The sequence below is a fragment of a genome, unplaced genomic scaffold, assembly GCF_019419815.1.
Source record: "Pyrus x bretschneideri cultivar Hongxiangsu unplaced genomic scaffold, Pyrus_bretschneideri_v1 Contig78, whole genome shotgun sequence".
NCBI lineage: Eukaryota > Viridiplantae > Streptophyta > Magnoliopsida > Rosales > Rosaceae > Pyrus > Pyrus x bretschneideri.
In genome coordinates, this window is record NW_025999818.1 from 1600854 (window position 1) to 1619972 (window position 19119).

At 36.5% G+C, this 19119-nt stretch overlaps 4 protein-coding genes across 4 annotated transcripts; 2 read left to right on the plus strand and 2 right to left on the minus strand.

Annotated features, from left to right (window-relative positions):
* Window positions 1–4564: 4564 nt before the first annotated feature.
* Window positions 4565–8433, plus strand: LOC125472954 (F-box protein 7-like). The gene is made up of 11 exons (XM_048575123.1): window positions 4565–4714; window positions 5146–5232; window positions 5332–5444; window positions 5838–5954; window positions 6040–6136; window positions 6365–6438; window positions 6785–6838; window positions 6936–7037; window positions 7206–7264; window positions 7555–7765; window positions 8022–8433. The coding sequence occupies exons 1-11, from the start codon at window positions 4705–4707 to the stop codon at window positions 8079–8081; spliced, it is 984 nt and encodes a 327-aa protein (XP_048431080.1). The 5' UTR covers window positions 4565–4704; the 3' UTR covers window positions 8082–8433.
* A 750-nt stretch (window positions 8434–9183) lies between these two features.
* On the minus strand, window positions 9184–10799 carry LOC125472955 (acetyltransferase At1g77540-like). The gene is made up of 2 exons (XM_048575124.1): window positions 10460–10799; window positions 9184–9414 (listed from the first exon to the last, which is right to left on the minus strand). Exons 1-2 carry the CDS (start codon window positions 10730–10732, stop codon window positions 9334–9336), a joined length of 354 nt encoding a protein of 117 aa, XP_048431081.1. The 5' UTR covers window positions 10733–10799; the 3' UTR covers window positions 9184–9333.
* A 1691-nt stretch (window positions 10800–12490) lies between these two features.
* Window positions 12491–14616, minus strand: LOC125472956 (V-type proton ATPase 16 kDa proteolipid subunit-like). Its single transcript, XM_048575125.1, has 3 exons — window positions 14256–14616; window positions 13878–14163; window positions 12491–12861 (listed from the first exon to the last, which is right to left on the minus strand). Exons 1-3 carry the CDS (start codon window positions 14335–14337, stop codon window positions 12729–12731), a joined length of 501 nt encoding a protein of 166 aa, XP_048431082.1. The 5' UTR covers window positions 14338–14616; the 3' UTR covers window positions 12491–12728.
* Window positions 14617–18198: 3582 nt separating this feature from the next.
* On the plus strand, window positions 18199–18976 carry LOC125472966. Its single transcript, XM_048575148.1, has one exon. It carries the CDS (start codon window positions 18386–18388, stop codon window positions 18719–18721), a length of 336 nt encoding a protein of 111 aa, XP_048431105.1. The 5' UTR covers window positions 18199–18385; the 3' UTR covers window positions 18722–18976.
* The last annotated feature ends 143 nt before the right edge of the window (window positions 18977–19119 follow it).

Here is a 19119-nt window from a genome sequence, read left to right on the forward strand (position 1 = left end):
TGTCGGCTACATATTTTTTTCATGTGGTGCACTAGCTTTTAAAGGCATAAATTTAGTTTTGGAAGTGTGATTCGCAAATTTTGGTTTTCATTAATTTATGGAACTGATGTCTTTAACAACTTTGTTTTGTAGTAAAACGTTTGTGGGTAACGTAACTAGTAAACCCTCAGGGGACACAACTCCTCCAACTAGGGACACCTAGGGGTTTAAAGGCTTGTGGCATGAGTACCATCGTGATTTCCTACAAAAGTGGCTCAGATTAACTTCTTTTTATTTTTTTAAGTTTTTAGTTGTGTTATGCTTTAATTTTGCTCGAGGTCTAGCAAAAGATAGGTTTGGGGGTATTTGATAACACAATATTTATACATTTATATTGCCCTTATTTCCTAAGGTTTATGCTATGTTTTCTTGTGAAATTGGTTGTATGATGTGTCTAGTGCGTATTTTGTAGATAATGGACCGTAGAGAAGACTTTGGAATCTTTTGGTGATTTTAAGGCTAAAATGGATCAAAGATGGGAAGAATTGAAGTCAAGAAGTATTCCAATGATCATCATGCTAATTTGTTCAATCCGCAATTTAATGGCTGTTGTTTGGAAATTATAACTGAAGCAGGAAGGTGCTACGCAGAACTGTCATTTTCATTGGGTGGTCATAAATTCATCAGGACGAACTGGGTGTTTTGCCACATACGTACGGAAAGCTCAGGATGTCTAGTTTCAGCAGAATTTTACAGATCATGATTCTGATGCTTCTAGAGGAAATTATACATGTTTAGTGCGAGAAGCAACATTGTAGAAAAGGGAACTCACTTCATCAGATCGTTTTAAATGATTGACCTAAGGAGGAAGCCAAACGCCAAGGGGTTCTCTATGGGCTTTTCAATATCTTTTTCAGACTTTGTACTTATGATTTTCATAACTATGACTTTCTGTAATTTGATGGCTATGAGTAACTAAATTCTTTACTAGGGATCTGGTGTAGCCTAGTGAAGTCGGATACCTAGTGTTTCAACCATTGTTTTCAGAAATTATTTACACAAATTTTCTTTTTAATTTACTGCACTTTAGAATACTTGATCTTAAATCAACTTCTCTTTGGTTAATCATTTAAATTTCGTAGTTTTGTTGTTTTTGTTAATTTTATTTTTGTGGGTACTGTATAATTGGACTTAATTAGGTGACTTTACAAATCTCTATGGGTACGACACTCGTATTTGCTTGTTATATTATCATATTGATTCGTGCACTTGTGAGAAATATAATTTGTTCATTAGATTTCACAACTAAAATGGCTCCAATGAAGAAGAACCTGCTCAAGAATTTCAACACTCTACTCAAGTGAAACTCGCATGCGAAGACTGGGATGAGGATGTTGCTTTTGACTATAAATCTTTGTATGAAGACTAAGGATCAAAAACCTAATAAGGGAAAGGAATTCACTTTTGAAAAGTAGTAGCTCATCTTTATCATAGCTCAAAATTAGGAATGGGTTCAAGCAGTGTAGTATCAACGATATTGAGTAGAACCATGTTTTGATCTGAAATATGGAAAAGAAGAGTTAGTAGAAGGGGAAGAAAACATATGCTTACTTATAGAAGAATTTATGAGTAATCTCAGCGTTGACTTCGAAGCACCATACCTCGAGATTTGTGTGTTCGAAGGCCATAGCCACTCAGTATTAATAAAGAGTCATCTCTTGTTTATCATGCATACACAACATGACACCCTTCATCATTGTTGTTTTCACACCATAACTTTTGAGGTCACACGTCTGAATCTGGAATGTCTCAATTACCTTGCAAGGTTACAAGTTGAATTGCCACATGTTAGCAGAATTCAAAACGGTCTATATTCTGATTTACTCAGAAGTGCATGGTCTTTAGACAACTATCCATCATCAAGTGTATTTAATTAATCTATTATGGGACCATAATTTTCCAATACTAGAGTAAGATGGATAGTGATGCGAATACCTCAGAAGCCTGGTCATAGACTCAATAGCTCCTATTAGATTGAGTTACACAAATGGACCAACAATGCCACCATCATTATGTGTTCCAAGTAGGTAGGCGAAGTCTGCTTACTTCACTGAGATTGACCATTCTTGTTCTGTAAGATGCGGAAACCTAATCCGATAGAGGATCATATAAGTTTCCTATATTCTTGGAGATTCCTACAATCTAAGGATTAATGTGGGCCACAAGTAATCACACTCCAAAGGGAAGCAATATCTACTCCTAGATATTCTCTGGGATTCTCCTAGTTTAATATAGATTCTATATCCTAAAAGGATCTTTCTCAACCAGTATAAAGACACTCTTCTAAGGTTCATCTCGAGTAACATAATTATCGTGTACTTTATTCTCTTGCCCACTACTTAAGTCTCATAAATTGCTTACTAACTTCACATCAGAGAGCCTTTGGCCTATATGAAGGAAAATATTTGATAAACTAAGTTTATTAAGCAACATAATACATGCATTTAAGAATTAAATGGGGGAAGCATGCTTGTATGCACTCTATAACAAAATTAAACCATCAAATTCAAAGCCTAGTAGTGGTGGTGAACCAAGATTCAACTCTAAACACAAAGAGAGTTCAGAAACTTTATACCTTTGTATCACCTCTTTGCTTAGTAAAGGGTATTCGCCATGAAAGGGCCTTCATTCCTTTGCCTCCTTGCTCACTAGCTCCATGGATATGGATGGAGGAACTTTGCTTCTTGGCTCCATGTCATCTTAAATATGGATGGAAGAAAATGATTCTCCAAAAGCCCCTAAAGAGGGCCTCTAAGTTTTGACATCAAGGATGATTAAGGAAGGAGGTGAGTAACCATAGGAAGAGAAGATTGCTAGCTATTCCTCCCATGGTGGCCGGATGTCTAGAGAGAAAATGAGAGTGAGTTTTCTGCCATTTGCCTGTTGAAAACCCTAATTAGGGATGAAGTTGTAATGCCCTTTATATAGGCAAACGGCGTACTACTTCCCAACCTTCTGTGGACCTTGCTTCTCTTATGATTTTTTCCACTCCACTTATTAGGTGACCTAAGTGAAACAAAATGGACAAAACAACCCTCCCTCTTATGTGTTAAACTAAACTAGTTTAGTAGATGTTGGAACCAAACTTGACTATAACAAAGTAGATGTAGAAGCACTTTTGCTCATAAGTGCTTATGCTAAAAGGGTTTTACTATTTTTTTTAATTAAAAATTCATATGCTTAGTTAAAATAACTTGAAAGTGAAGGGTGCATATTATCAAAAGGTGCTTTTGTGACTCATATACACTTTTAAATTTCAGTGTCATACAGAATTTTGGTTCTTAGAAAACCTTTTAATCATTTCAAAATAAGTCCCAAACAAACCCAAATTGAAAGCTTTGTGCTTTCTTTTTGTTGCTGTTGTCTGGGAATGTTTGGATTGTCTTGGGAATGTTTGGGTGACAATGAATTTCTTGTTCACTATGAAGTAATTGCAGTGGTAACACTTTTAGTTATACATGTATTTGATAAGTTTTGTGTGTATTTTTTTTTATGGGTGAATACAATCTTTTTGGCATGCTTACATTATATGGGACTTTTTTGATACTCAGGTTCCACTGCATAAGCAGTTTAATCGGGTTTTCAACCAGGCTATGTCCAACCACACTATACCTTAATCTTTTTTTCTTTTTCTTTTTTTGAACAAATGATATAACATTAAGGGAAGTGGGAATGAGTTTAGTCTCGCAATGGATTAGCAATAATGTGGTTCGAATTCGCTTTTAGCAAGAATCGATCCTAAGATCTCACACTTACAAGTGAAGAGACTATACCTTAATCTTGAACAAGATATTTGATGTTTACAAAGGGTTTGAAGGGCTCGCTTATACATTTCATCAGCACCAAGCATCCATAAGCTTAAGCTTCGTACGCTATCATCGTTTTCTTTGTTTTTTTTTTTTTTTTTTTTTCGGTAAACTGGATATTCATAGCTAAGGTTAAGCCTAAACAAGGTAAACACCAAGCAGTACAGAAGATACAAGCCTTGCAGGGAGCTACAAGAAAGACAGACGTCGCACCGCTTGCCAAGACGTCGCCGGCGCCCCCAACAAAGCCCAGATTACCTAATGTGGACATGGCAAACCATCATTATATAATACATGAACCAAGGAGGATGGGGGTCTGTCAACCCACAAAACATCGCACATCTCCTTCGACTTCTGGGATGTTAACAGGTATGTTGCATTTTTTGCAAGGGCTTGCAGCTGAAGTGGTTTAAATCTTACACTCTTATCCTTGAGAATCTATTTCAAATTCACCTTCTCATATCATTCGTTAACATAAAAGTATTGGGCTGTGGTAACAACTACCTAAGTTTAAACCAAAATTTAATTAACTTAATGAACAGGGTAAAATGGTTCTTAAATTTGATTTTATTTGGAATATGATGAGCAAATATTATGAGTTTGCTATGGCAAGTCATCTCTTCAAGAATGAACACCCACAATTTGGGCAGAATTCACATCATTGGGCCGGATTCTGGGCCGGGTTAGTTGACGGGTAAATTTTCCAAAGTCGGTTTAAAAAAACGGTCGTCGTATATCGCCGATGTCTCTCGCTCCATCTTCCTCGTCTGTCCTTCATCTTCTTCCCCCAATTTCCCTATAAAATCGACTGCTAAAAGCTTCAATTTTTTCCTCCGACGATTGTCCAACCAGCATTCGCATGGCTTCAGGTATCGTATTAATCTCTCGAACCTTCAATTTTATCACTTTCTATCGGATTCTTCAACCGTCTAATTTTCGCGCCGTTTTCTGCAAATGATATGCTTTTGTGTAGTTGTGCGAGCAATCTGATTTAAATGTTGAACATTTTCGTTAAAGTTTAGAAATTTTGAGGTTTCGCATCGTGGGTAGTGATTAATTTTCGAATATGCATTGTGCTCTGTGTGTTTTCGGAATTTTCGAAGACGAGTTGGGGCTGGCATTCGTTTACAATTCATTAGCTGGTTGTGAAATTGGAAAATGAAAGGACTTTACGAGTTTCCGGAGTTAAATTTTGGTTAAAGTTTGCAGAATATTGAATTCGACATGTAAAGAAAAGTTTGATTTGACCCAGTTATTTGAGCTGGTTTAGCTGATATCAATGAATGGCTATCTGTTGCAGATTTTGCCCTGAAGGTTCCAGCTGAACTCGAATCGGCTTTGCGGTTGAACGCGGTTCAGTACTACATAACCAAGAGGCCGTGGCTTGGTAAATACTTGTGTCCGTTACTTTCATGCCGCTTTCAGCTTATGCTGCCCCGGTTTTAGTATAAATTTAGTTATGTTATTCTCTGGTTTTCTGATTCAGATCTTTATGGAATCAATGTGAGACCTGTTGCACCGATTGGAAGTACGAGTAGAAAAGTACAAGTTGATTCATCGCTTTTACACCGTTGCTTGCCGGATGAGCTGCTGTTTGAGGTATCATCTGTGGATAAATAGCTAGTCAAAATTTTGATCAAGTCCTTAATATAAAAACATTGGTAGAGTTAGCAATGATGAAAATAGAGTATTTGTTTGAAATTTAATGGTATTATAAAAGATGTAAGAATTTTTACATCCCTCGGAGATAACCGAAGAAACTGTGATTTGAACTTCACTATTCTAAGGATGATTGATAAATTTTTCAAATTATCTTTTTCCCCTAGATATAGGTTTTATTTTACTTTGTTTTACTTTAAAGGATGAATTCTTGGGACTGAAGTGTGACCATTCTGCATAGTTGTGGGTATAACTGAAATAGGAGATTGAGCATGGGTGGTAACATGTTGACTTTCCGTATTTTGGTTAAAAAGTGAGAATATTTGTGTGCAGGTTTTTGCACGAATGACCCCATATGACTTGGGAAGGGCAACTTGTGTTTGTCGAAAATGGAGATACACTATCCGTAACCCTGTGTTTTGGCGCAGTGCCTGCTTAAAGGCTTGGCAGGTATAATGGTGTTGGCTTTAAAGTTTGTAGTTTAAATTTTACTCCATGTATATGTTGGATTTTAAACTGGGTCTTCTTTCTTAAGCTTTCTGGGGTGGTTGAAAACTTTAAGATTTTACAAGCAAACTACGACACTTCATGGAGAAAAATGTGGCTTCTAAGACCAAGGGTTCGCACTGATGGTAAGATGCATTTGTTTCCTGCCTTCCTTTCTTCTTTCTTTAAAATTTCATCACAATGTGTGTTTAAATCTAGACCTTGTACGTATGCAATGATGCCTCCCTTTCTTCATTGTTTAAAATTTAATCACAATGTGTATTTAGATATAGACCTTGTACGTACACAATGATGCTATTTCTCCAATGTCAGATCCCCCTCTCCATAGGACTTACCTGTTTTTCACATCTCAGGTCTGTATGTGAGCAGGAATACCTATATCCGTGCTGGAATTGCAGAATGGAAGATCAATAACCCAGTTCACTTGGTATGCATATTATTCTTTTTAGGTTTATCAGATGCCTATTAGTCCTGTGTCTTACAATGCTACAATGTTAGAAAGGGAGTTTTCACTTTCCGATTCTAAATAACCCAGCCCCACTCCCTGTTAAAGGCATGACTTGATCATACATCCTTGAAAATGATTCCCATTGTGGATGCGTATATGTCATCCAAGTACTTAAAACCTAGTTGAGACTATGGAAGTGTAGCTGCCTTAATGCTTATTATCATGCGTTGATTGGGAAATCGTATATTCAAACAAAAGTAGTTGCAAAGTGGTCTTTTTGTGTAATTATTTCCAGCAGTTTGGAATCATTGCTTTTCTTTTGCAGGTGTGCTATTACCGTTACATGCGATTGTTTCCTTCTGGCCGATTTCTCTACAAGGTTGGAATTATCTGAAGATTTCATAATAAATTTTTTTATTAACAATAATTATACAGATCTGATTGGCCCTATTTTCTTTTCTTCTCTGCACTATCAGAATTCATCTCAAAAACTCAAGGATGTAGCGAAGTTCATGAACTTCCGTGGAGCCAGGGCAGACTGTGTTTTCAGTGGCCATTACACTTTGTCAGATGATAAGGTTAGGTTATGTTTCTTCAAATCAGTTAAAGTATTCTTTAAGTTTTGGATGTAATTTAATTTAAACAGTTATTGATTTTAGTGGAGTGTTTACTAAGCACACATACTCAACTACTCTTCTACCTTGTTTAGTTTGCATCTTAAATTTTTCTTCTCTCTTTCATTGCAGGTTGAAGCTGCTGTTCTGTATCCAGGAATGCGTCCTACTGTGTTGAGAATCCGACTAAGGTATTGCAACTGCTTGCATAGCCTGAATATCTTTCATTAAGATTCTAAGCTATTATTATGAACACGGTGGACTGCATTATGTCATCGGGAAATGCAAGCTGGTAATTTAAATGGATTTTTAACGAAGGCATGTTTATCATATTACATAACATCTTCTGTTTTTGCAGCCAAAAGGGATATGTATTTGTGGGCTTTTTTTTCCGTGAAGTATCTAGTTAAGGCTTTGAAATTGTGCGGAATGGGAGTCTTTATTTTTTGCATAGTTTCTAACTTGCCTGCTTCTTATCTAGGTTAAGAGGAACAACAACAGGAGCAAACAATAGGATGGATTTACTGTCACTTGTTACAAGTGGTGTAAACAATAATGAGGTTGGCGGCCCTGATGAGGATATCCTCGGGGTGGTTGAAGGTTGGCAGGACGATGAGACTCACAACCCAGATGTGCCGGCTGTCTCGCACAAGAGGGGTCTAACACCTTTTGTCTTTGTTCCTTTTGAGGAGGTACATGTGTTTCCTCCTTTTCACTTTACTTTCAGTAACCAAGTCCCTTCTCATGTAAAAGGCTTTTGTGATTAGTTGTTGAAGTTCTCGGTTTGGTGTTTTCTTACAATCATTGAGTCTATTTTCTTCTTGTCCGATCTAGAAAAGTTTATATGATTCCCCTACTGATAGCAAAGAAATGTTCACAAGATATATTGTTGTGATTTCTTACTTTTTTTCTGTGAAATTGTTGGTATTTGTTTCGTTTGTGATGTAGGTAGAGACATCATTTCTGAATCTGCCGGTGGAGAAGATGGATTATTTTGTACCAGGCTGATGCCTTAACAAAAGAGTATCTGCTATGTACATACATTGTATAGTCATAAGCTTATAAGGACACTTCCAATTTCTTTTACAATGTTGAATTGAAGCGCGACGGCATCAAACATGTTCCCAGTGTGTGCTCTTGCTTTTTTGCTTCTGGTACTGTCTTGTTGGAATTTTATGTACCGAAACATAAAAGTTATGCCGAATATGAGTTGTATTCTTGTTTTCGCTTCTGGCGTTAACTGCAGTCTGTATTACCGAAATTTGATGTACCAAAACATATAGTTATGTCGAATTGGGTTTGTTGAAATCTGTTGATATAAATGGAAACGATGAATAAGTGAAGTACTCTTCCAGTGTAATTCTGTTCGTATCTTTTCATTTTAGCGCAGGGGCGCTTGGGAATATACTAGGTTGGAAGCGCTTTTGCTCATTTATGTGTTTTTATTATAAGCATAACAAAATCTTATACAGCACTGCAAAGTGCTTTTAGAATCCGATCCAAAAGCACTTTGTTGTTTTAGACAAATAGTTTTGGTTATTTGAGCTTAGACGTTCAGGATTTTTGTCACTCATTGACGGTCAGGTGGTGGCATTGGATGTCATTACAACATGTATCTAACCGCCGTTAATGGGTGATTGTACTAAGTACATGAATTCATGATAAGGCCATCTCTAATGGAGAGGGCTAAGGTTCAAAAGCCAAAAAATGATCTAATTTGTCTAAAAACTCATCTACCTATAATTCTATTGAACCCAGGCTATTATTTGACTAAAGAGACATCAAACTGGCTAAATGTAGCATTCCTGTTAGCCCTTTTTTTGGGGTCCAGCTCCCTAGTTGCAATAATTAATCCAAAATCAACGGCTAGATTTGAAAACATCCAACAGTAGTTTAACTAAATTATCCAATAAATTTAAAGTATAAACTTAAAACCAATAAATCATTGAGACGGTACATGAGTATGGCCTAACATTGCATTTAAAAATAATTCTTCTAGGACTACAATTCTAAACGGGGCTATGCTTAACCCTTTCGGTTGAGATGGCCTAACCAGGAGTCCAGTAATGTTATCATAGTTAACCACAACACCACCACCACCACCACCACAGCAAAAGAAGTGAATGTTTTATTCATAAAATCTGTTATTGAAAGTACTAGAGCGCAGAAACTTGTTGCGGTTGAAGGAGAAGTGCCAGCCCTGTACGCTTACAAAACAAACATCTTCTTCATTAGCTACAGCTACAAGTAAACTAGTTATTTAAATGCTCGACTTCATCTCTCCGGGTGCTGCTGAGTACACATGAGAATTCCAGGATGGGTTCCGTGGGAGAAAAGTGTCCTGCCAAATCCATAAAAAACAGTAAGCATATATCAACCTTGTAAAATAACACAAGGAGAATACCCACAATTCTTTTATGATCTCAAAAGTAAATCCTACACTAACCCTCTTAGTACCTTTCTCATCCCTCGTTGTCACATGATGAGTGAGATACTTTTGATGTAAATAACGTAATTTTTTTATTTTTTTCTAGGGTCATATACACGCAGTTGTACCAAAAAACCCCTTTACTTGGGAGAAAAAAAAGGATGATGAGAAAAAAAAGAAAGCGTTGCCAAGGCACCGATTGCTAGTATACAAATCGCGTGCAGGGCAACCATCCGGGGCACCAAAAATATTAAGGTACTTTATGTAAGTTTATGTTATATTCATGTTATATTCGTATAAATAGTCAACATTTTGATTAATCATCAAAGTGTTTGCGGTGGTATTTGCTACATTTATGTAGCTGATCAATGAAGAGAAGATGGAAATACATTGCTCGTCTTGGATCCATTACTCAGCAAATAGGAATGAACAAGACGACCGTTGCAAACCCACTCACGCCTATAACATGACTCAACTCACGCGCACAGCACGTGTACAACTTAAGACACATAGCTGCTATAACATATTTCATTCATATAGCCTACGAGCTAGTTCTAATCTTAGCAGTTGATTACAAACAATAACATAAGAACAAATAAACGCATAAATTCAACATTTAGACAAAACATAATCGGCACAAATAATTACATGTTTTGTACAATTCTAGAGTTTTGAGTGCCTTCATCTCAATATATAGCTCTTCAATTTATTTTATTTTAAATTTTAATATTGACATCGTTTATGATCGTGCTCCCAATTCCCTAAAAGAAATCACACTTCTTCATTTGGCTTGGGAATATGCCAAATTCCCAGCTTTCCAATTCTTATGAATTAATCATTAACACCCAGAAATCAATCCGAAAAAAAATGAAAAAAACGGATACTTGATGCGATAAAAATTTAAAATTGAGACAACCCCAGTAAGAGGAATTGGGGAGAGAGAGAGGTGGAGACTTACAGAGACGTAGGAGCAGGTGGGGATGACGGAGAGGGAGTGGGACTTGGCGTGGTTGAAGGCGGCGACGCAGAGGAGAGAAGCCAGACCCAAGCCTCTCTTGGAAGAAGGGACGAAGGTGTGGACCAAGTCCATCACTTTCCCCTTCTCCCTCAGCACGTACTCGATGTACGCCTCATGGTCCTCCGTCTCGAACCTCCGCTTCCCTGAATTCCACACTATCTTCGGACCCTCTGCCTCCGATGAACCCGCCGCCGCTGCTGGTGGTGCTGCCATTTTCTCAATTTATCCTTCTGCCGTGTGTCCGTGTGTCCGTGTGTCCGTGTGTCGTCCTCTATGTCTGCTCTCTTTCATATAAATACCAAAATGCCTGAAAACTCTTGAACACGCTGCTGGCACGTGATTAATGCCTTCTTATTAATTTTCGCTTGGGTGAAAGAATTTTTTTTTTTTTCTTTTAACAAATGATATTATCTAGTTATCTACACTAAGAGTGGGAGAATGAACTAAGCCTAACAATGGGCTCGCAATAATGTGTTTCAAATTCTCCTTTGACGAAAATCAAATATAAAACATTTCACTTACAAATGAAAAAGAATATCATTGATCCTACATTTATCATTGGGGATTTGGACTAACCAACACAAAAATTATTATTTTTTTCCTAAGACGGTGGGTTTAATCTTTTTCATTAAAATGTCCATGTTGAAATGTATGACTTTCATGGTTAAATTTTAGTCGGTTGTATTTCTGTTGATTTAGTTGGATTGAATTTTAGCCGATCTCATTTAACGGAATAAAGTATTTTTGTTGTTGTTGTTGGGTTGAATTTGATAAGCTAATAGGTTGTACATCCACATTCCATTGTTTACTTGAATTTTGTTCGCCCTTGTGTTTGGTTAAGCACTCTTCATGAAAAGTAAATTCCTTGTTTACGATTTGTGTAGTTTTAGTAACGTAAGTACTTCGATTGCCAATCACAAGATGCTTTACAACATAACGAATTAGAGAAAGAGATAGTTAGCTGGTACTTGATATGTGTTGTTTAGAGGAATGTGAGTTTTTCGTCGGTCACAAGATGCCGACTACTTCCATGGTAATGAAATAAGCTGTTGTCTTTCTTGGTTTTGGAAGTTAAGCGGAAGAGCTCAAATGAAATAAGTTGGGATTTTTACCCTTTTAAGTTTCGCATCTCCTTCCGATAATTACTGGTTTCATCATTAAATATAACGGAACGTAATAGTAATATGATCTTAAATTCATCATTCACAAAAGTTAAACTTTGAATCTTTCACTTACAAGTAGAATATTTTCTTGCTTAACAATAATGAAGAAAAGACACTTAATACTACGATCTAGTGATACTTATCTACACTTAGGTTCAAATCTCGAATCTTAGTGTAAATATATCATAGTACTAGTGACAATGAACATTTGAATTACTTTACGTTGAACTTTTTTCATTATGGTGGGGTGAGTTGAGAAAAACAAAACACCTGTGATAACTCACGTAATCAGGGATTAAGATTGATCGCAACGAACAAGATCTCGTTAATTAATCCGTCCATTCTATGGGTTTAAGATCCCAGAATATCAGTGTAAGCCTCAGAGAGTGCAAACAGCAGAGCATGCGCAGACTACTAATTTCATTGTCGATACGTGCAAAAATAATCGACCACCTTCATCTCAAGAATGTTTCGTCCCTTCATCTCATCCTGTTTTTTATCCCTTTTTTTTTTTTTTTTTCATTTTATTTTTCATTTTATTTTTTAAACAAATGATATTATTTACACTAAGGGATAGAGGAGTGGACTAAACTTCAAAATGAGTTAGCAATAATATAATCCAAATTCACCTTTGGCGAGAATCGAACGTCAGATCTTTAGATTTTCTAGTATGCGCTGAGGGATCCTTAGGCCATCGGGTCATTGACTGACCACATCCATTGCTCCAGGAATATCATATACTGAAACTTTTGCCAAGGATCCTTGAGCAAACAACTATTCAATTAGCCACTTACAAAAGCAAAATATCGAAAAACACCAAACGTCTTCAGCAGGGTGAAGTTTTCATTAACTAATCTGTCCTTATATGAGGAAGGAGAAAATTAACATTCGGAACAATTGTTTCTTCATAACTACAAGCATGGTGCAGTTTAAATAATGTACTTCTAACTAAAAATTAACCAAGTTTTATAGTGATAGCACCATCTTAAAGGAATCGAAATAATACGATCTTCAAATAATATAGAGGAGCAACAAACTTGACTGCCTTAATCCGCGCGAGATTGCCCTGATCGGGATGAGAGGATGATCCCCACGATCAGACCGTACAAGGCAAGAGCTTCAGCAAAGATGAGGATAAGAATCATACCAACAAAGAGCTTTGGCTGCTGTGCATTAGCCCTGAAAAAAAAATCCAAAACAAAATATGAAGAAAAATATCATCCACTTGACATGTTATGATTCTTCTATACAAGAGCGGATGTTGTAACCTTGTACCTTTGAAAAATATCATGAGAAAAAGGGAGTAAAAATTCAATCGCGTGCAAAAACAACTGAACTAAAAAGGAACAGAGCTTTTGAAAGCAGAGAATCCAAACAATGACCAACTTTATTGACAATGAGACAATTGTCTAGACAACAAAAACTGGGATCTTCTCAACCAAGTGTTTTTCAATTCCCTGCTGGTGCTGCTGCGATTATTGTTTTGAGCCTTTTGACGCGTCAACATATAACTCAAAGTTTGCAATTCGAATAACAATCGCATCACGTAGCCCCTAGCTTTCACAGGAAGAATGGCCCTTTAACCAGACAGCCTCACACTTGAGTGCAAACACAAAATTAAAATGCAGAAATAACACTAAATGCAACCGAACTGCATTCACCTATTTCCTTGGAACTAAATGTGAATACGTTGAGTCTTATCAAAGTACCCAATACTCAATAAAAACATGTTTCTGCATGATTACCACATATCTACATTCCACATTACGCAAACAAATAACCACCGACTTTTTCTAACAATTGGCACACAAAAAATCTACCACCTCTGGGCCTCCCCTTGTAGTATCTCGATTAATGCCACTTTCATACGACACACAGAAGAGCTTTCATTTAAAGCCCGAGTGCTTCTCGGTATCCATCTAGCAGCCCTTATCGAACTATTTTCTGATTTCACCCAAAAGCTCCCAAACTTTTACATTCAAAAGCTTTGTTGGCACTCCAAAACACACCCTTAATCCTCAAGCATTAATGTCTTTCTTTCACCCAAATTTTCTCTTCAATTACATCTAAAAACTAATTACAACATAATCTTACAATTATGACTAACAAGAACAACCAAACAAAATGGGTGTAGTCAAATCCCGCTTAAAACTACGAAACAAACAAGAATTAAGAACCAAGAGTGAAAGGGTTACCGGACACCGGCGTCACCGACGATCCCAATCGCCATTCCGGCGGAGAGGCCGGCCAGACCGCAAGCAAGGCCAGATGACAAGTGAGCATACCCATCAAACAGATAATAAGATTTGGCCTTTGGGTTGATCCCGGTACTAATAATCACAGCTATGATAAGCCCATAGATCCCGAGCACACCAGCCATAACCACCGGAACGATCGATTTCATCACGAGCTCCGGCCGCATCACTCCCATGGAGGCCACGCCCACGCCGCTCTTCGCCGTCCCATAGGCGGCGCCCATGCCTGCGAAATCATGAGAAATTCGAATCGAAAGATCAAAACTTTGAGGAAAATAAACGAAATTGAAAAGCTTTGAAGAAATCAAATGAGATTACAGGAGAAGACGAGGGCTGCGGCGGCGCCGAGGAAGCCGAAGAAGGGAGCGGTTTCGTCGCCGCTGAAGGTAGAAGAAGCCATGTATCCCTGACTTTGTGTGAGTGGGGGTGCTTGGGTTGCGCGTGCGAATCTGAGGTTTGGATGAAGACGATGAAGCTCTGTTTTCAGTTGTTCGATAATGAATCGAATTCTGTCAGGGGATTTTAGAGAGGGAGAGAGAGAAAGTTGAATTGTAGGAGGACGGTTGATTTTTATTAGAGTGGTTCGCGGCTCGCGGTAACTTATCGTTGCAAATTTGCAACCAACTTTTTACTAATCACACCTTCCAAATAAAACAATTAAAAATAAGACAAAACTTGGCTGCTTCAGAGAGTACAATTCAAAAGGAAAATGGTGCAACCTCCACTTCAACTTTCCTTACTGCACAAAATTTGCCAGAAACAAAAAGAAATATCTTCAATTTTTTCTTCATGTTGGAAGACGCCAAAATAATAGGTGGATACTCCACACCTCCAATTTTCCATTTTACAAAAAATCTACAAATGAAAATCCTGCTCAATTTCTATTTTGTTTGGCACCTTCGTCTTGTGAAAAGGCATGAAAATTTGTTGTTGATTCCTACAAACAAAAAGTCAATCGGCTAAATATGTAATAGGATCAACATTTTCTACACATCCATATTTGTTTGTATGTATTATAGTTGTCTTATATGTAATACTTACATTAAGCAGTTGAGCGAAAGATATATTTTGTTGCCAACATGTAATCTCGTCCAAACTTCCAGAATATAAAAATGAAAACTTGGTTTCCTTTGGTATATCCTATGAGAGGCAAAAGAGAAAAAATGAGTGTTGAAATTAATATATTAGAAAATCAAAACGAGATAAAGAAGTTGACAAGCTAAAAATTCTTTCAAATTAAGGCAATACATTGGTGCACTAAATTCCATATGTAACTTGAAAATGTTGTTCTGAACTAGTACCAACATTGACATATCCCTACATTTATCTTTAAAGAGTAAGTTTGAATTCTCAAACTCAACTCTTATGTCTAGAAATTAAATTTTGATATAACTTTATTAGAATTAAAAGAGTTAAAAGTCCTTACTTGAGACAAGCTATCAAATAAATAAGCCTCATGTCCTACACCCTGGAGTGTTTGTCAACTTTCACCTGTGCAAGTAAATTCCTACAAAAAATTTTGACCAAAAAAAATTACATTTGCAAGATAACACATTAATCACTTCGTACATGCACAATACCTCCATAGCTATTTGTCGCCTTGCAGGAGTTTTTTTACTCTTGGATGTCGACTTAGACTTTTTTTGTTCAAGCGGATCCTTAAGTCGACCGCGTGGATGTCCGACTGTAGCTTTTCTCTTAACTACACAAACAATTGTTTCACAATTATTAGTCTCAACCATTATCTCAACATGTTCTGTACCAGTTGAATCAACCTTGTCTTTCAAATTTGAACACCACTTGTGCAACCTTTTTCACCAAGGCTTTTCTTTATTTCTTTCAAATCTTTAAGCATCTCAATTGAACGATGATGTGCATACTTAATTAACTTGTCATCTTCTGTAGCTAAGGAAGCAATTTCACCAAAATTGCGACACAAATGACTATAACGCTTTCCCATAGATCTTTAGGATTGTCATGAGCACCCACTCCATGGTAATCTTTCATACTTCTAGCCTTTACCGTTCTTGTCCATCGATTTAATATGTAATGGGATGGGATTTTTTTCACATTCTTCTTATCAAGCACTTTGATTGCATGACCACATAAAATCCCAACAAAAGAGAAATTCATACAGCTACAATCAACTATCTGTGTTGAAACTTCAAATTTAACCAAGTGTTCTTGATGTTTACTAGCACAAAATACCTCTGGGGTTACCTCCACCGCTTGCTGCAACATTTCTACATTTGCAAATAATGTAGGACTAGTCTCCATCATCTTAAAATCAGCAAGTAATTCTTGATATCTTCAATCTACCAACACTCTCTCATAATACTCAAGGAATCGTAAAAAATCATGTTTAGGCTTCAAATATTTTTTTAAGACATTGTTCATAGATTCACTACGTTGTGTGCTCTTCATGTCTGCAGTGAAAGTATGCCGCCCATACACCAAAGCCCATTTTTCTCGCAAGTTAAATATGTCACCCAACCAATTGTTGTCTTGAAGCTATATTCCATGCTAGTAACCACTCATTTTCATCTTCATAATCATATACACATGTGCTGAAATCATGAGCAAATTATGTTGATCTATGAAAAACATGGCTCCAATTCTTGGCTGCATTTTGATAAATGTGCCAAACACATAATCGATGACAAGTTTCAGGAAAGACTTCAAATATTGCCCTTGACATTGCAGCCGATTGATCTGTAAGAATTTTTCTTGGTTGTTTTCCAAACATTGCTGAAAGAAAAGTATTAAATAGCCACCGAAAAGCTGTAGTTTCATCATACAACAAAGTTGCACCAAATACTACAGTTTGCTTATGATGGTTAACTCCAACAAATGGTGCAAATAGTCGATCATATTGGTTGGTTCGATAAGTGGTATCAAAGCACACATCACCAAAGAGATTACAATTACTTACCGAACGTGCATCAATTACTTACCAAAGAGATTATAATTATTTGATGGACAGTCGTTGTTTGCGAAGGGGAAAAGAAAACTAGCCGCCATCAATTTCCTTTCCATAAAGCCCCTCCTCTTTCTACACCCTAACAAATAATCCTTAAAATTAACCCAATGGAATGACTTGTGGATTGATATTGTTGATTTACATTCGTAATGGATTGATTTGGTGCGTGGTACTCTTTTCCTTGTTCGGTGTTTTTTCTCCGTTAGTTGGGATTTTGTCCAGTCAGGTTCAGGTCAAATTTTAGTACCATTGTATGGACAATTGTTTCTCTGGTCAATAAAATTTCACCTTTTGTTTCACTTCTTTGATAAAAAAAAATCAAAAAAAAAAAGAGGGATAATGTTAGAGAAATCAAAATTTTAAACTAATTTTGTAAACCAAATGATGTGTAATCAATAGAAAATAAACATGTTAATCAACATTTAATTAATAATTCAATTATGAACAGCTATATCATTTGGTTTACAAATTTTAGCTTCAAAATTTAGTCTTCCTAACATTACAAAAAGAATAACACAATAATCAATACCTTAACAAATTGTTATCTCAAGCTCATAAGTGTTTTTATTAAAAGCACGCTAAAAATTTTAATAAAAATCCAAGCTTTTAGGGAAAAGCACCAAGCAAGTGAATGTTCCTCTAAGACTTACTCCAAAACTTGGAGTAAAACTTAAATTTTAAATTCTAAAATTACCTCAACTTGTTACAACCTTTGAGCCAAATATGATTTTTAATTCAAAACTCATTCTAGGACAAATTTAGGTCGGAATTTCTCTTAAGTTAGTGGGGTTGTCCCACCATATATACATATTTTTTTAGTTTTATATTCATAAATTCATTGAATTCAATGACTAAGGTCTAATATGATCAAATCTAACAGTAAGAAAAAAGATCTAATGGCTAAAGTAATTATTTTTTTTTATGTGTTTCATATTCTTTTACTGTTCCACAAGTTTCATGGTGTCGGTTTAGTGACTTTTTTTTAAAAAAAAAATTATCGGAATCTAAATATTTTTATGTTAAAATGTTCATATAATTAAATTATGATAATCTACATAATTTATTTATTTTTTAAAATATTACTTTAAGAAAAAAAATTATCTTAATTTTATTCTTTAATAATTTTAGACTAAAAATTTAACTTAGAAAGTGGGAAAAATTATTTCTGAATTAAAATCTAAACTTTGTGGATTAAAATTTTAAGTTTTAATCTGGAATTGAAGATGGTCTAAAAATACTTTAATATACTTTCCCTAACTTGGAAGCATTATTATTTTTTTTAATATTACCAGAATCACTTTTAATTAAAACAGATGCCCCTCCTGAAAATCTTCCTCCAGAACTCCAACGAACCCTCCAGAAAAAGCTTAATAGCCGCCGCCGACCAGTATAAAATCCACGAACGAAAAACTCCAAAACCGTATAAAGAAAACGAATTCAGAGAGATTTTGGGACATTTTGGAGAAAAATGTTCTTCTTCTTCGCCGGAGGAGTCCAGCAGCAGGTGCGGGAGGTGCTGAAATCCGGCGCGGGCAGGTGCATAGCGTGCAGGTCGCCGGCGGATCTGGTGGAGTACGAGAAGGTTCTGAAGCTCTTCTTCGTCCCCGTGTGGCGTTGGCCGGGGAAAGAGCCTGTCATGCACTGCAACAATTGCAACCTCTTCTTTCCTGAGTCCTACTCTCTCCCACCTCCGAAGGCCACTGTGGACTCTGCGGCGGTCTCGGAGGCTCTGCGGTGCCGATTTTGCGATCGGGTTGTGGAGCCCGAGTTCAGCTTCTGCCCCTTCTGTGGCGCTGCACAGTGAAATGAATCGGAAATTTGCGTTATAGGGTTTTGATGTGGTCACTGAAGACTGTATCTTTGTAAATTGAAATCAATGCAAATTTTATATTTTAGCAAGTTGCTTGGTTGCCAAGAAAATGTAGCAGAAAAAGCAGAAATTGGAATCAATTTTTGTGGGGTGGATTTCAATTTGGGGTTTAGGGTTTTTGAGTGCTCTGTACTCAGGTATTTCTGTAATTTGATGTTGCAGAAAATTGGGTTTGGTTCTGTTTTTGCATATTTGTTTCGAAGCCAATTTTATCATTTTTTGTTTTTTTTTTGAACAAACGATATTATATATATTTATAGGAAGGGTGGGCTTTGTCCAACAATGAACTAGCAATAATGTGTGGTTCAAATTCATCTTTTGAGAGATTCGAA

What these genes read in the sequence shown, in the direction of transcription:
- LOC125472966 (XM_048575148.1), top strand. Translation starts at nt 18,386, where the DNA reads ATGTTCTTCTTCTTCGCCGGAGGAGTCCAGCAGCAGGTGCGGGAGGTG.
- LOC125472954 (XM_048575123.1), top strand. An exon ending in CCTGCTTAAAGGCTTGGCAG is followed by an intron (nt 5,955 to 6,039) that starts GTATAATGGTGT and finishes TTCTTTCTTAAG; the next exon opens with CTTTCTGGGGTGGTTGAAAA. An exon ending in GTGTTGAGAATCCGACTAAG is followed by an intron (nt 7,265 to 7,554) that starts GTATTGCAACTG and finishes CTTCTTATCTAG; the next exon opens with GTTAAGAGGAACAACAACAG.
- LOC125472956 (XM_048575125.1), bottom strand. Translation starts at nt 14,337, where the DNA reads ATGGCTTCTTCTACCTTCAGCGGCGACGAAACCGCTCCCTTCTTCGGC. An exon ending in CGCAGCCCTCGTCTTCTCCT is followed by an intron (nt 14,164 to 14,255) that starts GTAATCTCATTT and finishes ATGATTTCGCAG; the next exon opens with GCATGGGCGCCGCCTATGGG. An exon ending in GTCGGTGACGCCGGTGTCCG is followed by an intron (nt 12,862 to 13,877) that starts GTAACCCTTTCA and finishes TTTTTTTTTCAG; the next exon opens with GGCTAATGCACAGCAGCCAA.
- LOC125472955 (XM_048575124.1), bottom strand. Translation starts at nt 10,732, where the DNA reads ATGGCAGCACCACCAGCAGCGGCGGCGGGTTCATCGGAGGCAGAGGGT. An exon ending in CCACCTGCTCCTACGTCTCT is followed by an intron (nt 9,415 to 10,459) that starts GTAAGTCTCCAC and finishes TGGATTTGGCAG; the next exon opens with GACACTTTTCTCCCACGGAA.